The sequence below is a fragment of the Panthera pardus genome, unplaced genomic scaffold (assembly GCF_024362965.1).
Source record: "Panthera pardus isolate Hobbes unplaced genomic scaffold, ASM2436296v1 HiC_scaffold_13, whole genome shotgun sequence".
Classification (NCBI taxonomy): domain Eukaryota; kingdom Metazoa; phylum Chordata; class Mammalia; order Carnivora; family Felidae; genus Panthera; species Panthera pardus.
The window spans coordinates 160,659,082-160,680,347 of record NW_026526688.1 but is presented as its reverse complement, the minus strand read 5'-3'; the positions used below and the strand labels follow the sequence as shown (position 1 = coordinate 160,680,347).

At 40.8% G+C, this 21,266-nt stretch overlaps 2 protein-coding genes across 8 annotated transcripts in view; one reads left to right on the top strand and one right to left on the bottom strand.

The window, feature by feature from the left end:
• Positions 1-11,373, top strand: part of TMEM165 (transmembrane protein 165) — a 28,249-nt gene extending 16,876 nt beyond the window's left edge. Inside the window, exons 3-6 of the mRNA XM_019469579.2 lie at positions 4,553-4,728; positions 5,484-5,666; positions 9,760-9,865; positions 10,541-11,373. Coding sequence (XP_019325124.2) covers positions 4,553-4,728; positions 5,484-5,666; positions 9,760-9,865; positions 10,541-10,617 — 542 coding nt within the window. The 3' untranslated portion in view covers positions 10,618-11,373. The remainder of the gene's footprint in view (positions 1-4,552; positions 4,729-5,483; positions 5,667-9,759; positions 9,866-10,540) is intronic.
• Positions 11,374-12,415: 1,042 nt separating this feature from the next.
• Positions 12,416-21,266, bottom strand: part of CLOCK (clock circadian regulator) — a 125,661-nt gene continuing 116,810 nt past the window's right edge. For all 7 annotated transcript variants that reach the window (XM_053901564.1, XM_019469555.2, XM_019469547.2 and 4 more), the window contains one exon: positions 12,416-20,221. In XM_053901564.1, the coding sequence (XP_053757539.1) occupies positions 20,042-20,221 (180 nt within the window). In that variant the 3' untranslated portion in view covers positions 12,416-20,041. The remainder of the gene's footprint in view (positions 20,222-21,266) is intronic.

Below are 21,266 nucleotides of genomic sequence, written 5' to 3'. Positions count from 1 at the left end.
TAAGACACTGAGGGCTGTAGTATTTCCTTCTGATGATCTCTTTGCTTCGTGTAACAAGACTCTGCCTTAGGGAACATGCATTGTTTACACTGGTTGGGGAATGAAAGAGGCACAATTTCTCAGTGAAAATTGTCATTCCTATCAAGGCCCAGGTACCCTATTTCTTTTCTTTTTTTTTTTTAATGTTTGTTTATTTTTGAGAGACAGAGCGTGAGCAGGGAAGGGGCAGAGAGAGAGGGAGACACAGAATCCGAAGCAGGCTCCAGGCTCTGAGCTGTCACCACAGATGTGGGGCTTGAACTCATGAACCATGAGATCATGACCTGAGCCAAAGTCAGACGCTTAACCGACTGAGCCACCCAGGGGCCCTGCAGGTACCCTAGTTCTAATGCCATGACCATTAGTTCCAACAAACATAATGCCATTATTTCTGATGTCATGACCTTACCAGAAACTTGCATAAGACAGGGAAGCCCCAAAGCCCTGTGTCTGATTTATGCCTTGATTGAAGACACCGGTAGTTTAGACCCCCTCTCTGCTCCCCGAGGACATCTATTTTTCCGTACTGTGGGGAAATGCACCATAGAAGGCTGGGTAAAAGGCATCTTTGTAAAGGAGACAGACGGCAACCAAGAAGGGATGTGAGAAAGGGAAGCCGGCAGGACTCCTTAACCACAAGCATGTTTTTAGGCAGATGAATTTTAGGAAAGAGAACCTATGGAAGTTGAACTTCTGGAAATAGATTCCTTTGCAAAATATTCATCTGTGTCCCCTCGTGAAGTCTTTGAGAATCTCTGGGAGTATGTCAGTCCCGGTTCGGAGATTGCACATTTGCAGCTCTTGTCTCTTATACGCCAGTGGAGGGCTAAGCATGGGGGGGGCGGGGCGGGGGGTCACATTCCTGCTCAGCCCCTCACTTAGCTGGGGGCATTTACCTAGCCCCTCTGTGCCATTTGACAACAGCATGATGAGAATCCTGTGTACTTCAGAGGTTTTTTTTTAATGTTTTTATGTACTTTAAGAGAGAGAACGTGAGTGGGGGAGGGATAGAGAGAGAGGGAGAGAGTCCCAAACAGGCTCCGCACTGTCAGCATGGAGCCTGATGCAGGGCTCAATCCCACGAACGGTATCATGACCTGAGCTGAAATCAAAAGTCGGACGCTTAACGGACTGAGCCCCCCCCAGGCGCCCCCATGTTAGAGTCGAGTTTACTACTCTGCTCTTCCTCCTCATATTCTGAGCACACACTGCTCTTTCTCCCATTTCACTCCTTAGCCACTTGTAATCTGATTTCTGCTTCTGACATCTTTGCAAAGGCTTCAGTAACCAGCTTCCCTTATTAGAGCTCAGTTTTCGTTCCAGTGAGCCCCCGCAGGCCACATTCACGGGCATTCCCCACCATTTTATTCTCTTGGCTTCTGTGACACCATGTGCTTATCGTTATATTTCTGTTCCTCTTCGAAAACACTTTGTACCAGTAAATATTCACATCCCCCACCATTGTATCCTTGGCCCATTTTTTTCCCCTTCACACTAATGTCCTTGTGCTGAGTGTTCTCAGTTTAATTACCTAAAACTCTGTGAGTCCCATATCTCTATATTCACTCCAGATTTTTCTTGGAACTTCAGCACTGCCACGATGTAGAAGGACCAGTACGTTTGTAGCTCTGTTCTGACTGGTTGCAAAGTCCATGCTTAATGAGAAGTAACATCTCACTGTTCCCAGAGCAAAAGTGCTTGAGTATCTGAGGGAAAGTTTCCAAAGAAATAGGAAATAGAGGGAGAGTAACCAGGAGAAGAAAAAGTTACAATGCCAAGTAGTTTTTTTGCTCTCCCATGGAGATGTCAGGCAGAAGGCAGAAAAGATGGCTCTATAAGGATCAGTAAGTATCAGGGTGTTTTCATTTTAAGACTATCTGAAGATAGAAGGAAAACTGAGTTTAGGAGATTTAAAAAGGCTCACTACATTCCATTTTTAAATTTTAAAACCTTTTATGGAAAATATTTTAAATTTACAAAGTTGCAAAAATAAAATAGTACAAAGAACACCTGTACACCTTTTATACAAATTCAGTGTTGTTAGCATTTTACCCCAGTGCTTTAGCCTGTGTGACTTACCTGTCTATATCTAAGTAAAATTATATGTGTAGTTACATATGTAATTTATATATTTATATATATATGACATGTACATGTTATATATGCAGATACATAAAGTAGATAAATATACACATATATCTTCATATACAGGAATAGATGGATACATGCTTTACCATCTGTATTTTAGTTTTGTCAGTTGATTTAATATCCTCTGTAGCAGTTTTTCCCCCTCCCATAGAGGAGGAGCTAGTCTAGGTCAGGTATTACATTTGGGTCTTACTAGTTTGTTAGTCTTTTTTTTTATTTTAAGTTTTTTTATTTTTAGAGAATGTGTGAGCCGGGATGGGGCGGGGGGGGGGGGGGCGCGGTGAGAGAGAGAGAGGGGGAGAGAGAGAAAGAATCTTAAGCAGGCTCCACACATGGGGCTCCGACCCAGGGCTCTGACCCCACAACCCTGGGATTGTGACCTGAGCCAAAATCAATAGTTGTACCCTCAACCAACTGAACTATCCAGGTGCCCCTCTTTTTTAGTCTTTTAATCGGAAACACTTCGACAGCCTTTTCTTGTGTTTTACGATATTAACATTTTTTTTTTTTTTTTAAATTTTTAATGTTTTTTCATTTTTGGGAGAGAGAGAGACAGAGCAGGAGCAGGGGAGGGGCAGAGAGAGAGGGAGACACAGAATCCGAAGCGGGCTCCAGGCTCCGAGCTGTCAGCACAGAGCCCGACGCGGGGCTCGAACTCACGGACCGCGAGATCGTGACCTGAGCCGAAGTCGGATGCTCAACCGACTGAGCCACCCAGGCGCCCCGATATTAACATTTTTTAAAGAAGACAGCCCCTCCCCTTTTAATGGATTGCTTCTCATTTTGTGTTTTTCTGCTGTTTCCTCATAATTAGATTAAGGTAATGCATTTTTGACCAGAATACTGCATAGGTGATATTTGTCCCTCTGAGAACGTCACATCTGGAAGAACAAGATGTCCGTCTGTCCCTCAGTGACGTCAAGATTTTTCTTGCGTCCTGTCTTTTTCTCTTTCCCTGCAACTAATATGCAGTCTTTAGGGAGACACTTTAAATAAGACTGTACGGATCCCCTGTTCCCCATTGTTTAGGGTTAATGATTCTTCCATGATCTCAATTTACCTTGATAATTGCAGAATGATGGCTTTCTGATTCTAGTAGCCCATCCCCGTGTCCAGCAGGCCTGGCATACTACGCTCACAGAGCTCTCCTTCCCATCCCACTCGTTTATCTCTTTGTTGTCAGTATAAACTTGGGGATTCATTGTTTTCAGTGGGTTATAATTAATTACCTAATTATATTGCTTCAATTGCCCCAGATTTGGCTGGGGGAAGCCCCTCCAAGCCAGCTCCCATGTCCTTGCGTCATGTTCCCATCATTGGTTTTGCTCCTCCGTACTTTCTAGTACGGCAAGATAGCACAAGTTCAGCTTGTTCCTGGTCTGCATAGGCCTGGAATTAGCCATTTTTCTGAGGAGGCTTTTAGTGGGGAGTGGTGTGAGAAGCCAAGAATGGATGTCAAGTGGCCTCATTACTGAGATGTCTTTGCTTTTTGGCCTTTTCACTGGATAGAGCTAGAAAATAATAGGTCTGTATTGTGTGTGTACATATACATATATACAAATGTATATGTTTATACATATAATTAGAATGTAGACATACACATAAGCGTAGATGTGATGTGTTTCTAAACATGATTTTAAAATCTTGAATTTTGTAATTATAGTGACCTGGGACTATTTTACCTGTGCAGTTATACATTTGGCGTTCATCCAGATTTTGAAGTGTTGTACCCATTTTATAAAAAGAGCATGTGAAGTAAAGGATAATTGCATTTATTATTTGTATGAAAAATCTCCTCTGGCCCTTCTGTAGTTTTTAAGTTTTAACTACTGAACTGATAACGCTGGTATAAATGTGTTTCATGGTTAGGATTTGGGTTCTTGATACAGTTCCAAGGTTTTTTTGGTATAACTTATACAGTGGTCCTCTTTTCTTTAATGGTAGGAAAGAACGATACTGAATAAATTTGAGTCTGTTGTAAATGTTATTTTAGGGTATGTTATAGCAATGATTTGTTTTCTTTTATCAGATATATTGAAATAATTACAAAGGAGCAGAGTTTGAATCATACCTATCATTTGAGAATCTTGTCATGATTCTTCACTAAAGAAGTTTGCAATTTAAAGACTTGTGATGAAGAAATATCACTTGCGTATGAAAGTGGTATAGCTTCCAGGTTACAGGATGTCCGACTCCTTAGAGGGCATCAGAGTTAACTTTCTACCTAAAGTTGACATGACATGTGGCAAGCCGGGTTATTATGTTTTAGATGAGCTTTTCCTTGAGGACAATGTTCAGTTATGATTTCTCATAATCAGAATTATGAGACGCATGCTAATTGTCCATACTCTGCATTTTCTTCCAGTTTTGTTCGGCTATGCCACCACAGTCATCCCCAGGGTGTATACGTACTATGTTTCCACTGCATTATTTGCCATTTTTGGCATTAGAATGCTTCGAGAAGGCTTAAAAATGAGTCCAGATGAGGGTCAAGAGGAACTGGAAGAAGTTCAAGCAGAATTAAAGAAAAAGGATGAAGAAGTAAGTCATGGCGCTCCTAAACGTCTGGACCGAAAAAGCACTCCACTAAGAATAAGTATTATCCGGAGGTTTTCCATGGTTATCCGTATCTGAGTGATATATGTGGGCTCCTCAAAAGAAGTTAAAAAAAAAAAAATAGAAGCTTGTTTTGCCCACTTTGCATTCTTAGAGCTGTCTGTGATAAGACGCTGAGTGAACGGGGATGTGGTAGAGTGTCAACCTCATGGGATGAGGTTCCTCAGGGGATTATAAGCTCTTGCAAAGCAGGAGCTGTAGTTTGTATTCTACAAGTTTCTTCCCACAGCATTTAGGATAGTAAGTGATCAGTAAATATTGGTTGATTTTGTGGTGGAGGAACGGAAGAATTGAGAATATAGTGTGTGTTGCTGTGTGAGACCAGTGGTTCAAAAGAGAAGTTTGGGGGTCACGTAATTTTTAATGTTTGTTTGTTTTTAAGGGGTGGGGGCGAGGGGCAGAGAGACAGGGAGACACAGAATCCGAAGCGGGCTCCAGGCTGTGAGCTGTCAGCACAGAGCCCAACGTGTGGCCGGAACCCACAAACTGTGAGATCACGACCTGAGCCAAAGTCGGACGCTTAACCGACTGAGCCAGGTGCCCCTGGGGTTACATAGTTTTAGTTTCTTGGAGCATAGTCCATAGAATTTAAGCAATTTTTAAAAGAAAGATTAAGTAATTTTGTACTCTTTTTATTTGTCTGCTGGGACTACTTTCTCTCTTTTTTCTTTTTAATTTAGTTTCAACGAACTAAACTCTTAAATGGACCAGGAGATGTCGAAACGGGTGCAAGCACGACAATACCCCAGAAGAGATGGCTGCATTTTATCTCCCCCATCTTCGTTCAGGCTCTCACACTGACATTCTTAGCCGAATGGGGTGATCGCTCCCAACTAACTACGATTGTTCTGGCAGCTAGAGAGGCGAGTAATACTTGAGAAATGACTGCTTCTGTATTATTGTTAAAACTAAGCATAACACTGTTACTTCACTCCACAGGACCCTGAACAGTCCATGTGGGCCAAGAGACTACTTCATATGTTAGACTATTTTCTAATCCCTAATAATCCCGATTCTCTTTAAAATGAACGGTCTCCAGCTTCTGCAGGCAGATGGTGTCCTGTGGCCCAACCTAACTGCCGTCTTTGGACTTCTGTTTACTCCTCTTCCCTCCAGGTTTGCTTGAGTGATAGATAACCATGGCAGTTGTCTTGACTCGGTTTTCTGGCTTTTCTTAGAACTTCAGTGTTTCAGGGGTTACTTTACAAAATACTATTCAGTGGAAAATCCAAAACAGCCTAAGTGTCCAGCACAAGAGAAATTAGTTCATTCATTTACTAATTTCTACATAGCTCTGGGAATATTCTCTTTGGTGAATGGAAGATTCAGGAAATCAAAATGTTCCCAGTGCTTATCTCTGGGTAGTGCAATTCCAGTTGACTTGTTTCTGGATATACAATTTGCTAATCTTAGCCCCGGAATACTAAGGTGTGGAATGGTAAGCTAGGGGAGACTTGTGGTCACCTTGTCCTGCCCTTTGCTCTAAAGATGCACAACCTGAGGTCAGAGACACCTGGCAACTTGTCCAAAGTCATAAGGTAGTTGGTAGCAGTGGCAAGGACTAGAAGCTATGGCTCTTAGCCTTCTAGCATCTTCTACCATATCTTGTTCATAGATATCAAATGCCACTTATGTAAAAGCTAGCTTTTGGGGGGAGGTTGTTTGCTTTTAAAATTATAATCTTTATTTCTTTTGAGAAGAATTAGTAACGTTTTACATGAGGTGTCTTATTGTTCACACAGGTCTGTTAAGATCTGAGGAGATAGTTGTGGAATGCAGTACTGTGGAGACTTTTCAGTCTCTTGGTGATCTTAGCTGAGGGAGTGTCTCTATCTGTTAAATTATTGTTTTTATCTGATGGTAGGATTTAGATAACAAGCGTGATTTGAATTTGTCCTTAACTCCTAGGAGATGCCTACCATAAAAGAGCAAGTTCCTTAACATAGGCCACAGTTTAAAATACAGAATGAGGGACTCCTGAGTGGCTCAGTCAGTTGAGCCTCCGACACTTGATTTCAGCTCAGGTCATGATCTCCTGGCTTTGTGGGATCAAGCCCCATGTTGGGCTCTGCACTGACAGCGTGGAGTCTGCTTGGGATTTTCTCTGTCCCTCTCTCTCTTCCCGCCCCCCCCCCCCGAAAATAAATAAATAAATAAATAAATAAATAAAACATTTAAAAAGAAAAAAAGAAGAGAAAATATAAAACAAGTTGCAGGCCCGGACCAAGGGTTGGGACGGGGCTATTTGGTCAGAGAAGCATCAAAAATGTTGTATTGAAAGAAAAAGAGGAACTTGGTTTTTTCACTTGAGTCCTGTATTTTAAAACTTCCTTTTAAAATGTCACTGTAATGGCCGTGCCCTATAGTTTTCTTCATTCTTAGCCTTTTTTAGCGGCTTTCAGATTGTCAGCATTGGGACTTGAAACAAAGTCACCTCTTTCTGTGGTGGGGGGGACAGTGGTGGTGGTCCTGCCAGTGAGAGCTGTCATGATGGCAGAAATCACTACGTTTTTCTTCATCCTGTCGTCTGTGTGGCACAGACTGTGAAAGGTCCAGATCTGCTGTCCGTGTCAGCTCCCTTGGTCTGCCGCAGTCTAGCAGTGTGGAGTGAGTCCTCAGCTGTGTGACCGCGTTCCCGCACCATTTCCTTGTCTGAAAATGGGGCATTTCCCTACTTCGTGCGATTATTCCGGGGATGAAACAAGATGATGCACGTGGAGTCCCCGGTGCAGCGCCACCGGCCACCAGCACCGTGGGGATACTGCGAGCTCTTCAGGGGCAGAAGCCAGCTTGTCTGTTTCCCTTAACATTCCTAACCTTTTCTGGGTAGTTTTTTTATATAAATTATGCTGAGATGCAGTTCAGTCCATTTTAGTCTGAACTCTATTTCTTTGTTTCCAACTGAATTTAGCGTCCTTAATTAGGTACTAAGCAAGAAAAAAAAAAAAATGGGGGATGAGGTTCCAGGGTCAAATGAATTTGGCAAATAACAAAGACCGAAAACTTCTGTTTTAAAGGAACTTTTAAATTTTATTCAATCCAGTGACTGTTCAAGCACCACTTTGAGATAGAGTGACAGCATCTTCACGGATGCCAGCTGAGAAGTTTGAATACACAGAACGAGCAGTGCGGCCCCGCTCTGCCACACGTGGTTCGCAGAGGTGTCTGCGTCTCTTCCGTCCACGCTCTCAGTGGCAGTCCTGTCCCTGCTGGGTTCCGGATCACAGCCCCATGTCTCCACTCTGTTGCTTAAACCTTTGCCTTTCTCCCAGCCCTGCTGTGAGCATTTTAGCACGTAGGAGTCTTTCTCATCTGCAGTTTCACACCTTACTGGATTCTGCTTCCCTTGCAGACGCCAGCCTCTCCGTCCCTCCCCCCGGTCTCAAAAGGCCGGGCTCTGATGGCAATCACGAGTTGCTCTACTTTCTTGGTTTCTAAACGCACCGGACCCTAGTTTCTGACCTCATCGGGAGGGTTGATGGGGGCTTCGAGTTCCCTGCAGCCACCCACAGGCCCCTCAGTGCTCCTCTTGGGAGGCTAATTGTCTGACTCCCTCCAGAGTCTTCTTTGGGCTCCTCTCCCTCCGTCATCCCTTCAGTGTTGCTTTTCTTACTGTTATGTCGTCCTCGGCATCTTCGTCTGCATTCTCCCTCCTAGGGCCGTTCTCTTCAGTCCCGTAGCTGCTTCACCATTGAACCCAACCGACTCCTGAACTTCTCCCACTTTTAACTCCTGTCAGCACCCATAAACCCTTTCTTCACTCCTTCCCCCCCCTCTTTTTTTTAATGTTTATTTTGAGAGAGAGAGCACGAGAAGGAGATGGTCAGAGAGGGAGAGAGAATCCTGAGCAGGTTCCAGACTGTGAGCACAGAGCCTGACGTGGGAATCAGGGCCTGAGGGGAAATCAAGAGTTGGACGCTTAAATGACTGAGTCACCCACGTGCTCCGAATAACTTTTTGAGTCATGTTGGTATTATCATAATTCATCTAGAGGACTATAGGTGAGAAGTATGGGTGTCATACCTGATTTTTCTCTTCTGTAACACCTATCACTAGGGTGTATCAATTCTGCCTCCTTAATTCTCAAATCCACCTGCTTTTCTCTGCTTCCAGTCTCCCACCCCAATCCAGGCAACTGAGCGCCTTGCCTTCAATCTTGTTCCCTTCCAGCTCATTCTCTGCACTAGACTTTTAAAGCATATACCTCCTGTTCTGTCACTCGCCAGCTAAAAACCAGTGTGTCTTAAAGTCTAAACTGTAAGCCTGTCGATAGGGTCCTTCATGAGCTGGCCTCCACCTAGGTTGATGGGATACCTCTCTTGTGACTCATTGGTTCTCTCTGGAAATGTGTGTTAACCTTTTCTGCAGTTGTCTCTTATTGCTGGCCTTTTGCCTTCTAGGATGTTCTCTCCTCCACAAAGTCAAATTTTCCCGCTAGTCCTTCAGAGGTATTCTTTCTGGAAAATTTTCACTGGTCTTCCCAGTCTGAGGGACTCCAGTTTGCTCTGACAGCAAGGATTTAGGGAATGAATACTGTGTTCCTGGCTCTGAGTTGAAGCACTGAAGACACAGTGGAGAGAAGGGGAGGCCGGGTCTGTAAAGGCTTGCCTTGTTTCCTCCTAATAGCAGACACTACCTGAGTGAAGAGAGGTCTGGGGTGAGTCCCCTCAGCACTTGTCACTTAAGAGCTAAACATGGCCTGAATGGTGACAACTGCTGCCTGCTTGAATCAGCATTATTTTGATCTTAGAAATTTGTCTGCTTTTAGCTCGATTCCTGGATATGATTGCAAATATTCCCTCAAGCAGCTATTACAATTTTCCTACCTCACACACCTGAGTTTTTAGACGTGTTTAGGCTTTGCTATTCATCTCCATTTTCAGTGGCTAATAGTTATCTTTCTCAGGCAACAGTTTCAACTGCTTTTAAATTAATGTTAGTCACGCTTGCTTCCAGGACCCGTACGGCGTAGCAGTGGGTGGGACAGTGGGCCACTGCTTATGCACCGGACTAGCAGTCATCGGAGGAAGGATGATAGCCCAAAAAATCTCTGTCAGAACCGGTAAGTCTTTTGTGCTTTAAATTACGAAGAAAATATCACGTAACTCTTAGAATTGCTAAGAGATTAGAAAAAGAGCTGGTTCTTAGTTGTAACATTCTGGAGTACATTTGGTTACTGCTGTTGCAAACGTGGACTGTTTTTCACATACGTAGATGTTAGTAAAATACAAGTTCATCTGAAAGCCTTACTGGATTTTTGGTAGCTTTTTGTCAACGTAAGTAAAACAATCATCGTGTTGGAAATAAAACTTTCTGGCCTTAAAGGTGTGTCTTAGAAGATTGGGATTCGTAGGTGGAGACCATGTTTATGGATTCCACCTAGGAGAATTTCCTGTGTAGCTGCTAGGGCCTAAAAATGGAATACAGAAGTCTCTGCTTGTCAGAGATTGTTGAACATTCATTTTAATAACTGGGTTTTAAGATGAGTTACAGTCGTATTGCTGCTTATCAGCACTGTCTCAATTTCAACACTGTCATCTCTCGAGACCACACTGGGGAAGCAATGCACTCTTATTGTACAGTCAGGCATATTACGTATGCTTTGCTTCACTTAATGGGGCCTGAATGTTTCTAATTTCTTTTCAGGGTTTACCAGATTGGAAGAGTAATGGGCAACACCTTAGCTCCCTCCTAGAGGAATTTTGCCTTATTTCACTTTGTTTCTCTTCTCTTACAGTGACGATCATAGGAGGCATCGTATTTTTGGCGTTTGCATTTTCTGCACTGTTTATAAGTCCCGATTCTGGTTTTTAACAAGCCGTTTTTTAATTTGTATTTAGTTTAAGATAGGTAACTCTTGTCTTTATGTACATAGCGTGCATTATAACTAAAAGTGACGGAGAAGACATATTTTGTAGCATTGATTTGCCAGTTTGACCCATTTAAAGAAAGTATAATGTCCAAAAGAAATAATCATTGCTTCTGTTTGCAACATGGATTTTTAAAAGAAACCAGGTATCTAAGTGTGGATTTTTCTTTTCTCCAGCACAATTATGTTGATACGGTCGCCTTTCTTTTAGTTATTTGTGGGAGAGGGCATACATAGAACCATTGTGCGACAGGGTCTACCCTTGATTTTATTTTAGTACTGACCCCTTTATGAGGAATATACATTTTATCCTGGATCACTGAGCTGTTTTTAAGATAACTGCCTTAACATTTTTCTTGAGGGAGGAATGAATTGATTTTTATCTTTTAAAATATTTCCTTAAGCCAGTAAGCAGTTTAATCACAAGTCTTTTAAAAATCAGTTTTCTTTTGTTTTGTTTTGTTTTTTTTAAAGAGGAACATATTACTGTTATAACATGGCAAGAACTGTTTGCCAGGTTCATTATCCCCCCCCCCACCCTTTTTTTTTTAATTGGGTAGGAAACCCAATATAAAAACAGTCAATATTTGACAACGTGGAGTTACTAAATTAAAAGAGAATACTGAGTGTATTCGTATTTTTTCTATATTGAATAAACAATGTAACATAGATACGATGTAAATAAAAGTGGTATGACCAGAGCTTGTTTTCCCTTGTGTGTTATGTAGACTTGTAACTTTGTAGTATTAATATTTACAGACCAGTTTCTAAAGTCGGTATTAAAAAATAGGAGCCAACCGTCTTCTAAAGCACTGTCTCCCCATAACCCTCACACAGCTCTGTGAGGTAGAAGGTACGGACATCAGGATGAAAAGTTCTAGGCAGAACAGTGCATCAAACCACGCTGTTGAATTCTAGAGCCTATAATCCTCGATTACATAAGGCTACCTCATCTTATCACAGTAACTTTGGTAATCACTGTCATTTAAAGTGTATTCTAACTTGACTGTTAATGATTCTATCCAAACAACATAACTGCCTTCTCCCAGCCTGCTATGTTCTATTACCATGTGCACTAACTAGCACTGTTAGAAGGGCATGTCTTCTGCAGAAAACTCCCACGTGTTCCTTGTGCAAAGTAGAACGGTAGACCCAGAGCAGATCGCGTTTACTGAGCTATTACGAAAGTCCACAATGTGTGATTTGTCATTTCAAGAGACTGTGGAAAAACCCAGTTAAGTCAGTGCAGCAACCATTCTGTAGTGACACTGTGGGAAAGACCGCTAACCACTATCGTGAAGAGATCTTAGTGACTGTTTGAACGGAAGTGTAATTACAGGGTAGAAAAACACAGTGTCCACCTGGGAAGATAAAACACTTCAAAGAAATCTCAGCTTGACATCCCTAGACCACACCATCACTCCCCTAATACTGCTTTAGATTATTACAAACAGCAAGCAAGTAATTGCATTCTTTCTTTTCCAAGACCAGAAAGGAGAATTCCCTGTTAGAAAGTAGCTGGTGCCATCACAACCCCGACTGGCAGTGCAGGCAGCCTGGCCCAAGAACTAGCTTAATGCGGGGGTAACAAACAGCATAGCTTTCTGAGGCTCTACCACCTTGTACCAGGACAGAACTACTACTACAAGAATTTGGCAGTTCCGACACGAAGCTACGAGGTAAAAATCGCTAATACAGTTAGACTCCATTGCTGAGTAAAAAGAAAAGAAAATGTCATTGGTGTTGATTTTAAAATATTTAATAGTCTTCCTTTAAAATCCAAAATAATGTGATTCTTACAAGTTATGTGCCACATAAAGCGGGTGTTATTTTTTGAGAAATGCAGGTGATACTGAAAAACATAGCACTGAGGTATTTTTTATTTTTAAAATTGAGTAAGGAAACAAAGTCTGGATCTAATTATTTTTACATTTACAAAAAAAAAAAAATGAAAAACAAAACAAAAAAAACCAACCGATGCTACTGCTTGGCTCTTTTGTTATGATTTTAGGTTCGGAATACATTACAAAAGTCTACGGGAAAGAGCAATATAATAATAGTACATGTAGTTTTAGAAAACTATGCACATCATAACCTGGAGAAATGATCATACACCAAGAGGCCTGAGTGGAGGTAGGCTAATAAAACACGTTACCTCTTCTCAAAGGACAGCACTGAAAAACAAGTGCAACCAATTGTAACACCAAATTGAAATGGCAATATTAAGTTGGTAACAAAATGATCCACGTTTTATGTAATATTGTACTTCCAAACACAGCTCATGAAAATCAGCAGAGAACCTAAGATAGCACCATTGAAACCATTCATTATCCCTTTGTGCTTCGGTACAATTTAGGATTGGGGCAGAATACAATACCTACAAGATGTCCATCTCGTTTTTATAAATCAGTTTGGATTTCAATTCAATGTTTGCTTTAGGAAAAGTACGTATTCTTAAGATCAGTTAGCCATGTACATATAGCTCTACCTTTTTGGAAGTTAAGACAATGGGCTACATCTAATTTTTATCTAACACCAAGAACCAAGCAGTAAGGACAGCAATGTCAAGAGTAGCACAACCAAGAACCACACAGAACATTAGAAAGAATTTGGTGTATGTTTTTACAGCTACTAACTGATGTTAACAATTAAAAATTTACAAAGATAAAACTTTTTTGCACTAACTGGTTTCAACACAGCACTGAATGTGACTCATCTTTGGGCTTCCATCTCTACAGAGAGTAAATGTGCAAGTGCCATACTGAGGCCCTTCCCCAACTTACGCCATAGTAAAACAGATTCCAAAATAATTCTAGAATGGTCTAAAGTTACAGCTGTTCTAGCTGACATGGGGGGGAAAAAAAAGACATTTCCTGGCCAACTTTGTTTTGCTTGATGATTGTCTAGGTACATAATACATCAATCTAAGGATAATAGAGCTTTCTCTACTAACTCTTTAGTACTGGCACAACCATTGCCAGCAGTGAATTTGCACCAGTACAGAATAACTCAAAACACACATAAAACATTAGAATGTCATTTTTTAAGCGATGTCACAGTTTGTTTCCTCAGAAATGAAAGCATACATTTGAAACACATTTTCATTTTAAGCCTCAGAGTTAAACATGTTTTACATCATTAAATCCAACTTGTGGCTGACGTGCTTTGGTTATCATTCTCTGAGGGGTCCCGAAAGCTAGATGGTACACGCCGCTGGAGGCCTGTGGGACTCAAGAGCTCCTCGGAGAGCCCTAGAATGGAGAATTCTGTTCCGATGTATACTAGCTAAGAAGTATCCTCCAACTTGTAGGCTTCAAATGTCCCAACACTACTTGAGTGGCTAGTACTGTGTATGAAGGCTTTGTTTTTGTAGAGCCAAGCAACAGTACCCCAAAGACAGCAAACAGTTTTTGTAGGAGAGTACAGTGCACATACATTGTTCCACCTGTATTTAAGGACTTGAAATGGGTTTTACTATGGATATGATAGTGACAGCCGTTCGAAGATGCCGATCTTCTTACTAACATTTCCCCAAATGGGCAGAACAGAGGCAATGTGTGCCACTGGTTCTGTCCTACTGGCCTTTGGCTGCATTGGGGAAGTAATCCTATAAAAAGTACCCACAAAATAGAAAAGGCAGCAAGTGAAACTAGAAAAAAGGTTGGAGCTATACAAAGCAGATTTGGAAGGAGTTACCTTTATTTTTTCTTAAATGAGTTGAGAACAGGAGGGAAGTGCCAGGGCATCCTGCTTTGGGCCCTCCACTGCCATCCTGAAGTAAAACAGATTTGGATTGGCCCAGGGACCGTCCTGGTGAGGGCTGGAGACTGCGCCCCCAGATAGAGGAGCCAGTTCTTTTAAGTAGAAGATTACGAACCAGAACAAAACAAACCACAAATTAAATACATGACACTGTGAAATCACTCTGATGAGAAAACAACACAGATATTTAAAAATATAAATAAATACATTTAGCCATTTTCATTCAACAAACCCAGAGAACTGCTTTCAAAGCAATTGCCTCTTTAAAATCACGTTCTAAATTCTTCCATAAATACTCACTATTTTGATTGTCACTGAATGCAGCACCTCAGTGTTTGCTGGTGGTGGTGATGGGATTCCACTTCAACAGTCTCTTCATAAACTATATCCTACTTCACTAAACGTTTCCCTAGGAAGACCCAGGCAGCTTACAAAAATATTGTTAAATACTCAAAGCAGAACCTGCAAAGTATTATTTTATTTAAGAAAAACAAGGAATGTAGTGTTAAATTATGACAAGGGGGAAAATATGCAAAACAGTCACATGGAAACAAAGTTTTAATTTTTAAATGTCCACATTTGCTGAATTTCTTGTGAGCTGTTCAATACTGTGTTAAATATCCTGAATTAATAACTAACTATACCAACAAAATTCATCCCCTGTGTTTCCACAGGAGACATTTAAAATAAGACCAAATTATACTTTTCTTCAACTGAAGTTGTCTTTTTCTCAGTCCTTTTTGTGCAAAAGAGATTATAAGAGCAGTTCAAATGGAAACGCTGAAATGACATGCCAACATTTCAGAGCACATTTAAAACACCCAGAAGAATTCTTGAAATTATCATATTCTAAAATATTATTACCAGTCACTTTTAGGTTAGTTCTATACATCTATTCACACTGATGCAACTGTCCTAGGCCTCTGAAAATAAACAGGCTCATTGGTCTCTTTTGGTGTCCACACGCTAGGCAAGACAGGTTTACAATAGTGTCGAAACGGAACTAGCCATCTACAATCTCCTGACTCCGCCACATTCAGAACCAAAGTCAAAGTTCATTTGGCTACCTTGAAATCACTCCCAGAAACCTGCTACGGTTCACTGGATCTAAACATTTCTCAGAAATGTATCATTTTAAAATTTCACCTAAGTGATGATTTGGGGATCCTTTAGAAATGGTAATGCTTAAGATAATAAACTTTATCAAAATGAATAGTTGCAATAAAGTGCTTGTTACATTTCAAAATGATGCTTTCAGACTGTGGTTATGTTGTTTTCGAAGTGTGTGCTATTCCTACAGAAAGGATCCCCAGGCATGAGAGTTGGGTGGTCTCACCTGTCTCAGAAAGCAGCAGCGCTATCTTTTGGTAGGCTGACGATAGGCACGTTACCCATGCGGATGAGGCTATACTAGTGCTATGGCAAAAGGGGGAGTAAATTAGAAAAGTGGAGGCATGTGGAGGGTTCCTACCATATTCATAGTTATATACAAATATATTAAATATGCTATAAAAATAGTCGACTCTTTTCCTTTGCATTTATTTCAGAAGCTCCTTTTAGAGGAATGCTCACCCAACCCAAACAAACTTAAAAGGGTCTCTCTCTCCAATCGCTAATTAAAATGGCAAGTGCCTTTGTGCTGTTCCTTTTCCACCATTTGAAAATTCCAATCTGCTCACTCCTGGCTAGACTCACTCAGCAATAGTAATATCCAGTGTTTATACCTTCCAACACTGACTCCCAAGGGACTAGGAATAGGATCACAGATATTGGAAAGGTTGGTTATAGACTTGAATGAGTTTCCCACAAATGTCCATCATCAACAAACTCAATCACCAAAGAAATAGAGAAAAAGAAAAAAAGGAGAAACGAGCAATACCAAAGTAAAATGCTATTTGCATTCCACTTTAAAAAAAGGAAAAGGTTTACCTCACTGTAGTGGAAACGTTAGAAATCAAGTTGAATAATATCCAGCTGAAAATAATTTTCACCACTGTGGAGCCGGAGAAAGAGTACTATTTCGAGGGGCCCCTTTCTAAGGCCTCTTGAACAAAGGTTCATCTCCCTTCACTGCAATGCCCTGCATGGAGCTGCACTGCTTCAGTGCCCTTAACTAACTGCAAGCAGACCACTTTAAGGCAATGACCAAAGACTCTTAGCACTTCTGAAGAATGCAAATAACATTTTCACTCTTCTGCACTAAGTATTCTGTAACCACCTATTCAAAGTCACTGGCATCTTTTATTACTAGTACATTCCTAAACCAGATGTAAGTAACAAAGCGGAGCATGGGACTCGAATTACCCCCTCAGCTAAGGACAGAGTTTGGAGACTGAACAGTAGTATTTACCTATTGCCATCCCCATCCCTCATATTTGCTTTTTCTCCAATATATTCCAACTCAAAAATCAGAGTACTTTTGAGCGTCTGGGTTCTGGTCTGACACCACTCTTAGCAGCAATGGGACTGACCCCCGCAGCCTCGCCTGAAGGGTTTAACAGCACTGGCACCGGGGGCCACCACAGTGCAGAGCAGGGCGACTGCACAGCAGCTCACGTTTTTCCAGATCTTCAATAGTTTGTCACTTAAAAAGTGCCACCCAGAATAAAATGTTTTGTAAGAAAAAATGAATCGCTGTGAGAGTACAGCGGAGGGAAGATGGTGACTTTTAAGTAGCTGAAAGGTGTCTCTATTTGGTATTTTTTCATTATGTAGATTTGGGATTTTAATGAACAACTTTGGCTACAGGAACGAAGAACAGGCAACTGCCCAATCTTCGTCAGAATGCTCAAGTCTCAATTATGGGGGAGGGGCAGGGGCAGCTCTGCAACCCAAGTTCAAGAAAAACTGGGGGCTGGGCGGGGGGGGGGGGGGCGGGGGACGGGACACAGAGGAGCTGAGGCAGTTGGCGCTTACTAGCTCTTCGACAACACTTCATATTGACAGCCAAGGGAACGCAGCTAGCTGTCCCTTTAAATTCAATCAATTCCAAGCAGGGCAAAAATGGGCTGTGAGGAACAACAGGAATTACAAAACATCATTTTGTCTAATTTTCCTTCCCAAATATCTATGAGGATGGAAAATACTTGAAGGGACTGGTAGAGGAGAATGTGAACAGTCTACAGATTTACCTTGTGGCTTGCCTTCTGCTTCGCCTTTGAAGACCTAAGTACACAGTACTCACCGTTCACCATCTTTCCCTTTAAGTACGGTATTTAGAGGATAAATCTTAATAAATTATAGTTCTTCATATCTTTTGTTATCCATACCACTAAATATTGCCAATAAATAAATGAGGCACAACTCAGGTATATGGAATGGCATGGTAAGGTTGAGAAAGGCAATCTGAAAGGGGAGAAAACTAATACTGTTGCCATATTCTACATCAATTTCATCTATGTGTACCTACGCTCAAGTTACATACATATTCTGACAGCTATTCTTGACATTCATGAGGAAGTCAGAAATCTCTTCATCCAGATCATTTAGCTAGAAGAGGAGCTTCTTGATATGTTCATTATTGATTGGTATCCAGTGACACTTCTTTTGTAGAAGGCTAGGTACCAACTTTCTTTGGTTATTTTCTTCTTCAATATGAACTCTCTAATAGATGTGTGGCCAGGTAGAGTTGTCTGTAGAAAGACAAAGTCTATCCTTTTGGGATGATAGCAAAGTGAAGGACAGAAAAGTCATAAGAACGGTCTTAGAAATTCCTCTGACTCCTTTGTCGAGCAATTCTATAGTACAATATTTTCATTGCTCAAAACCTTTTTCAGTTCTGTTACACATTTCCTTTTAAGGTCAATTTTGAGTTAATTACAGCTTGCTATCCTCCCTTCAGTAATAATTTTTGATATTTTAATAAGGTATTCCCATTAATTTTCCTTTGCTCTGTGGTTGTCAATTTAATTATTAGTACCATAAAAGCTCTAAGATGGTTTTTTTATGTATGTAATTTCTGTTGGAATTTATTACCTTTAGAATCTAATATTGCCAAATGAAATCTTAGTTCACGTTTAGAAAGCATGTGAGTTACAATATTCTAGTGTTATAGTAAAGGCAAAGCCAATTCTTACCCCTTCTTTTTTCTTTGTAGGAATATCAAGATCATATATAGAAAACATTTACAGGTAATTCTTAACTGTTCAGCTTTAAAGGAAGATGCTGATTTAGGAAACAATTTTGTGATCACATCAATGACTCTGATAGTGTCAGGATGTCACCTTGTATTTATTTCTAAGTTACTTGTACCTCCAGTCCAAGAGACTCAAAGCAGTCTTCGTGGAAACTTAGGAGAATCATAATGGCACTGACACCCACATGCTGTTAAAAATGTACTAAGGTTTCAAAACTGCTACTGAAACCAGACAATGAATTCAAGATGGTGAGTTATCACCTGAATCAAAATCAAGGCACTATGGGTTTTTTTTTTCCCCTCAAATAACCCTGAATCATTTCTGACTAAAAGAAGCATTGAAATTGTGAAGGATAATAAAAAGATTCCAACAAATCCTAAAAGTTAAAATTCCCACCAGTGAGAATGTTAAAAAGTGCCTAAAATCTTTTGTGTGCAAATTTTACTCCTATAACTGAAACATTCTTGAAATTACTTTCAGGCTTATTGAAAACCGTTTACACAACTATTTCCAACTATGAACTATATATCAAAATATGTGACCAAAACTTCCAACCATCTAAAATAAAGCAGTGCAAATCCTATTTTCAAACAAAAATGAAAAATAATGAAATAAAGGATATTTCTGAGTAACTTGAAAATCCTGTTGTCTCAATAATTTAACCTGGAAAAAAATATCCATTCCCAGCAGCACATCATACCTCACTGAACAAACTGTGACATCACAGCCAAAGTATGAACAAAAAGCCTTGTGCCCCGGAAAAGTGAGAACACTACCGTGTTGTAAACAAGAGGGGAAACAGAGGATGTACTAGTTTGCACATGGCGTCAGAATCTAAGGAAATATACTCATACTTAAGAGGAGATAATGCTTTCATGCAGCTTACAAAATGTTTTGCTTTCTCTCCTTTTATCCAGACATATACATAGTATTTTTACAGTATCTGTACATAGAGCATTTGAACCACACGACATTCTGAAATTACTATTCAATCATTATCTGAAAAGGGAGAGGGGATGGGGAAGGGGTCTACTGGGTCTACCGAACTGTCTTCATGGCATCGTTGTACGCAAACCCCTGACATGACAGTGGCGTGTCCTCTGTAACACTTGAAAACAGGCACAGAACCACTAAAAGTTACTAACATCGTTAGTGCCTTTCTGATTGACCGGAGGTCATGTTTCATAGCTGAGCTTAACATTTGGCAATCTATCTTTCCATTTGAAAAATAGCTGGGCGAGTAAAACACTGTCAGAATTGGCTATGGCCCCATGATCATCTCCTGCTGGCTGGTATTTAATGTACATCTGTAGCACTAGGCAGCACTTTCCCTGCTAACTAATTCCAGAAACTAGAACACTCAATACTGCATCTTGTGAAACTGCTGGACCTTCTCCTCCTAGTCTCAGATCATCTGAGCAACTCTTAGGGACAACCCCTTCCTCCTGAGATCAGAGAGGAGGGATGTGTGCTACTGTGGTTGAACCTTGGAAGGATCGGTCAAACTGTCAGTCCTGTGCCGATTCAGTTGCTGCTGTTGCTGAGACTGGTGCTGCTGGTGATGTGACTGAGGGAAAGTGCTCTGTTGTAGTGGAAATGCAGCAGAGAGGATAAGCTGAGTCGAAGGATTCCCGTGGAGCAACCTTGAAGTCTAGAAAACAAATGAATTATGCAACATTGCTTTACCCTCGTTATGCTGTCTACATCAAGATTTACTCAAGTTTTCTGCTCTACATAGGGACAGAATCCTTAAATTCCACATAATCTACATCATTTGTACTTTCTCATTTAAAAATAGTATTTTGGAAAATGCTTATGAGGCTTTCCCTGCTTTTGAAAGTACAGAATTTCTTTCTTTAAGGAATCTGAGCTAGATATGTTATGGTAGAGAAAGCAATCTATGTCATGAGACCAACCACACATATTTTTTCCTTTTATAAATCCTAAAGACCACAATTTTAGACAGTAAAATGTAAGCATAGGCAGGAACATACGAAACATACACTCTGGGGTCAAAGAGACAGTGCCTCTGCAGTCTGTTCAGTTGGTTGTGGCGGCACGTCAGTAGCCCAGAGCTTGGGCCACTGGGTTCAAACTCTGGCTAACCCACTTGCTAGACTGTGTGACTTGTTCAAACTATTTACTTCTTTGGGACTCGGTTTCATTTACAAAATTAAGATAATCACAGTGCCTCCATACTGAGTTTTTATGAAGATTAAATATTAACATTAGTGTTATTTAAAAGTACCAGAAAAACGAAGGCAAAATTAGACACTTAAGTCTTATATGTAGCAGTGTGGTGTAAAAACCAACCAACCAATCACACGAGGGCACAGGATCTGAAATCAGAAGCCTTCAATTTGAGTTGTGCTCTGCCATTTATTAGCTGTGTAACCCTGGGCAAGTCTCAACTCCGTGAGCCTCTTTCTTTCACCTGATTTCTATTTCTGGTTATACAAAGGAAATTAGCCCAAAGAAAGTGAAGTTTTAAATGAATTTTCTCAGTCTTACTGACAACACACCTTGATGCAGCGCTCCTAATCTAAACATATGATGGGAGATTTTTGCAAATGTATATAAAGGACACCTGTGCACACACACACACACACGGACAGGTCTTTGAACCCTACACTTTGCCAAGGACCTAGAAAAACTTCTTTTTCTCTTATTTAGAAAAAGTTTTTGTAACATAAAGA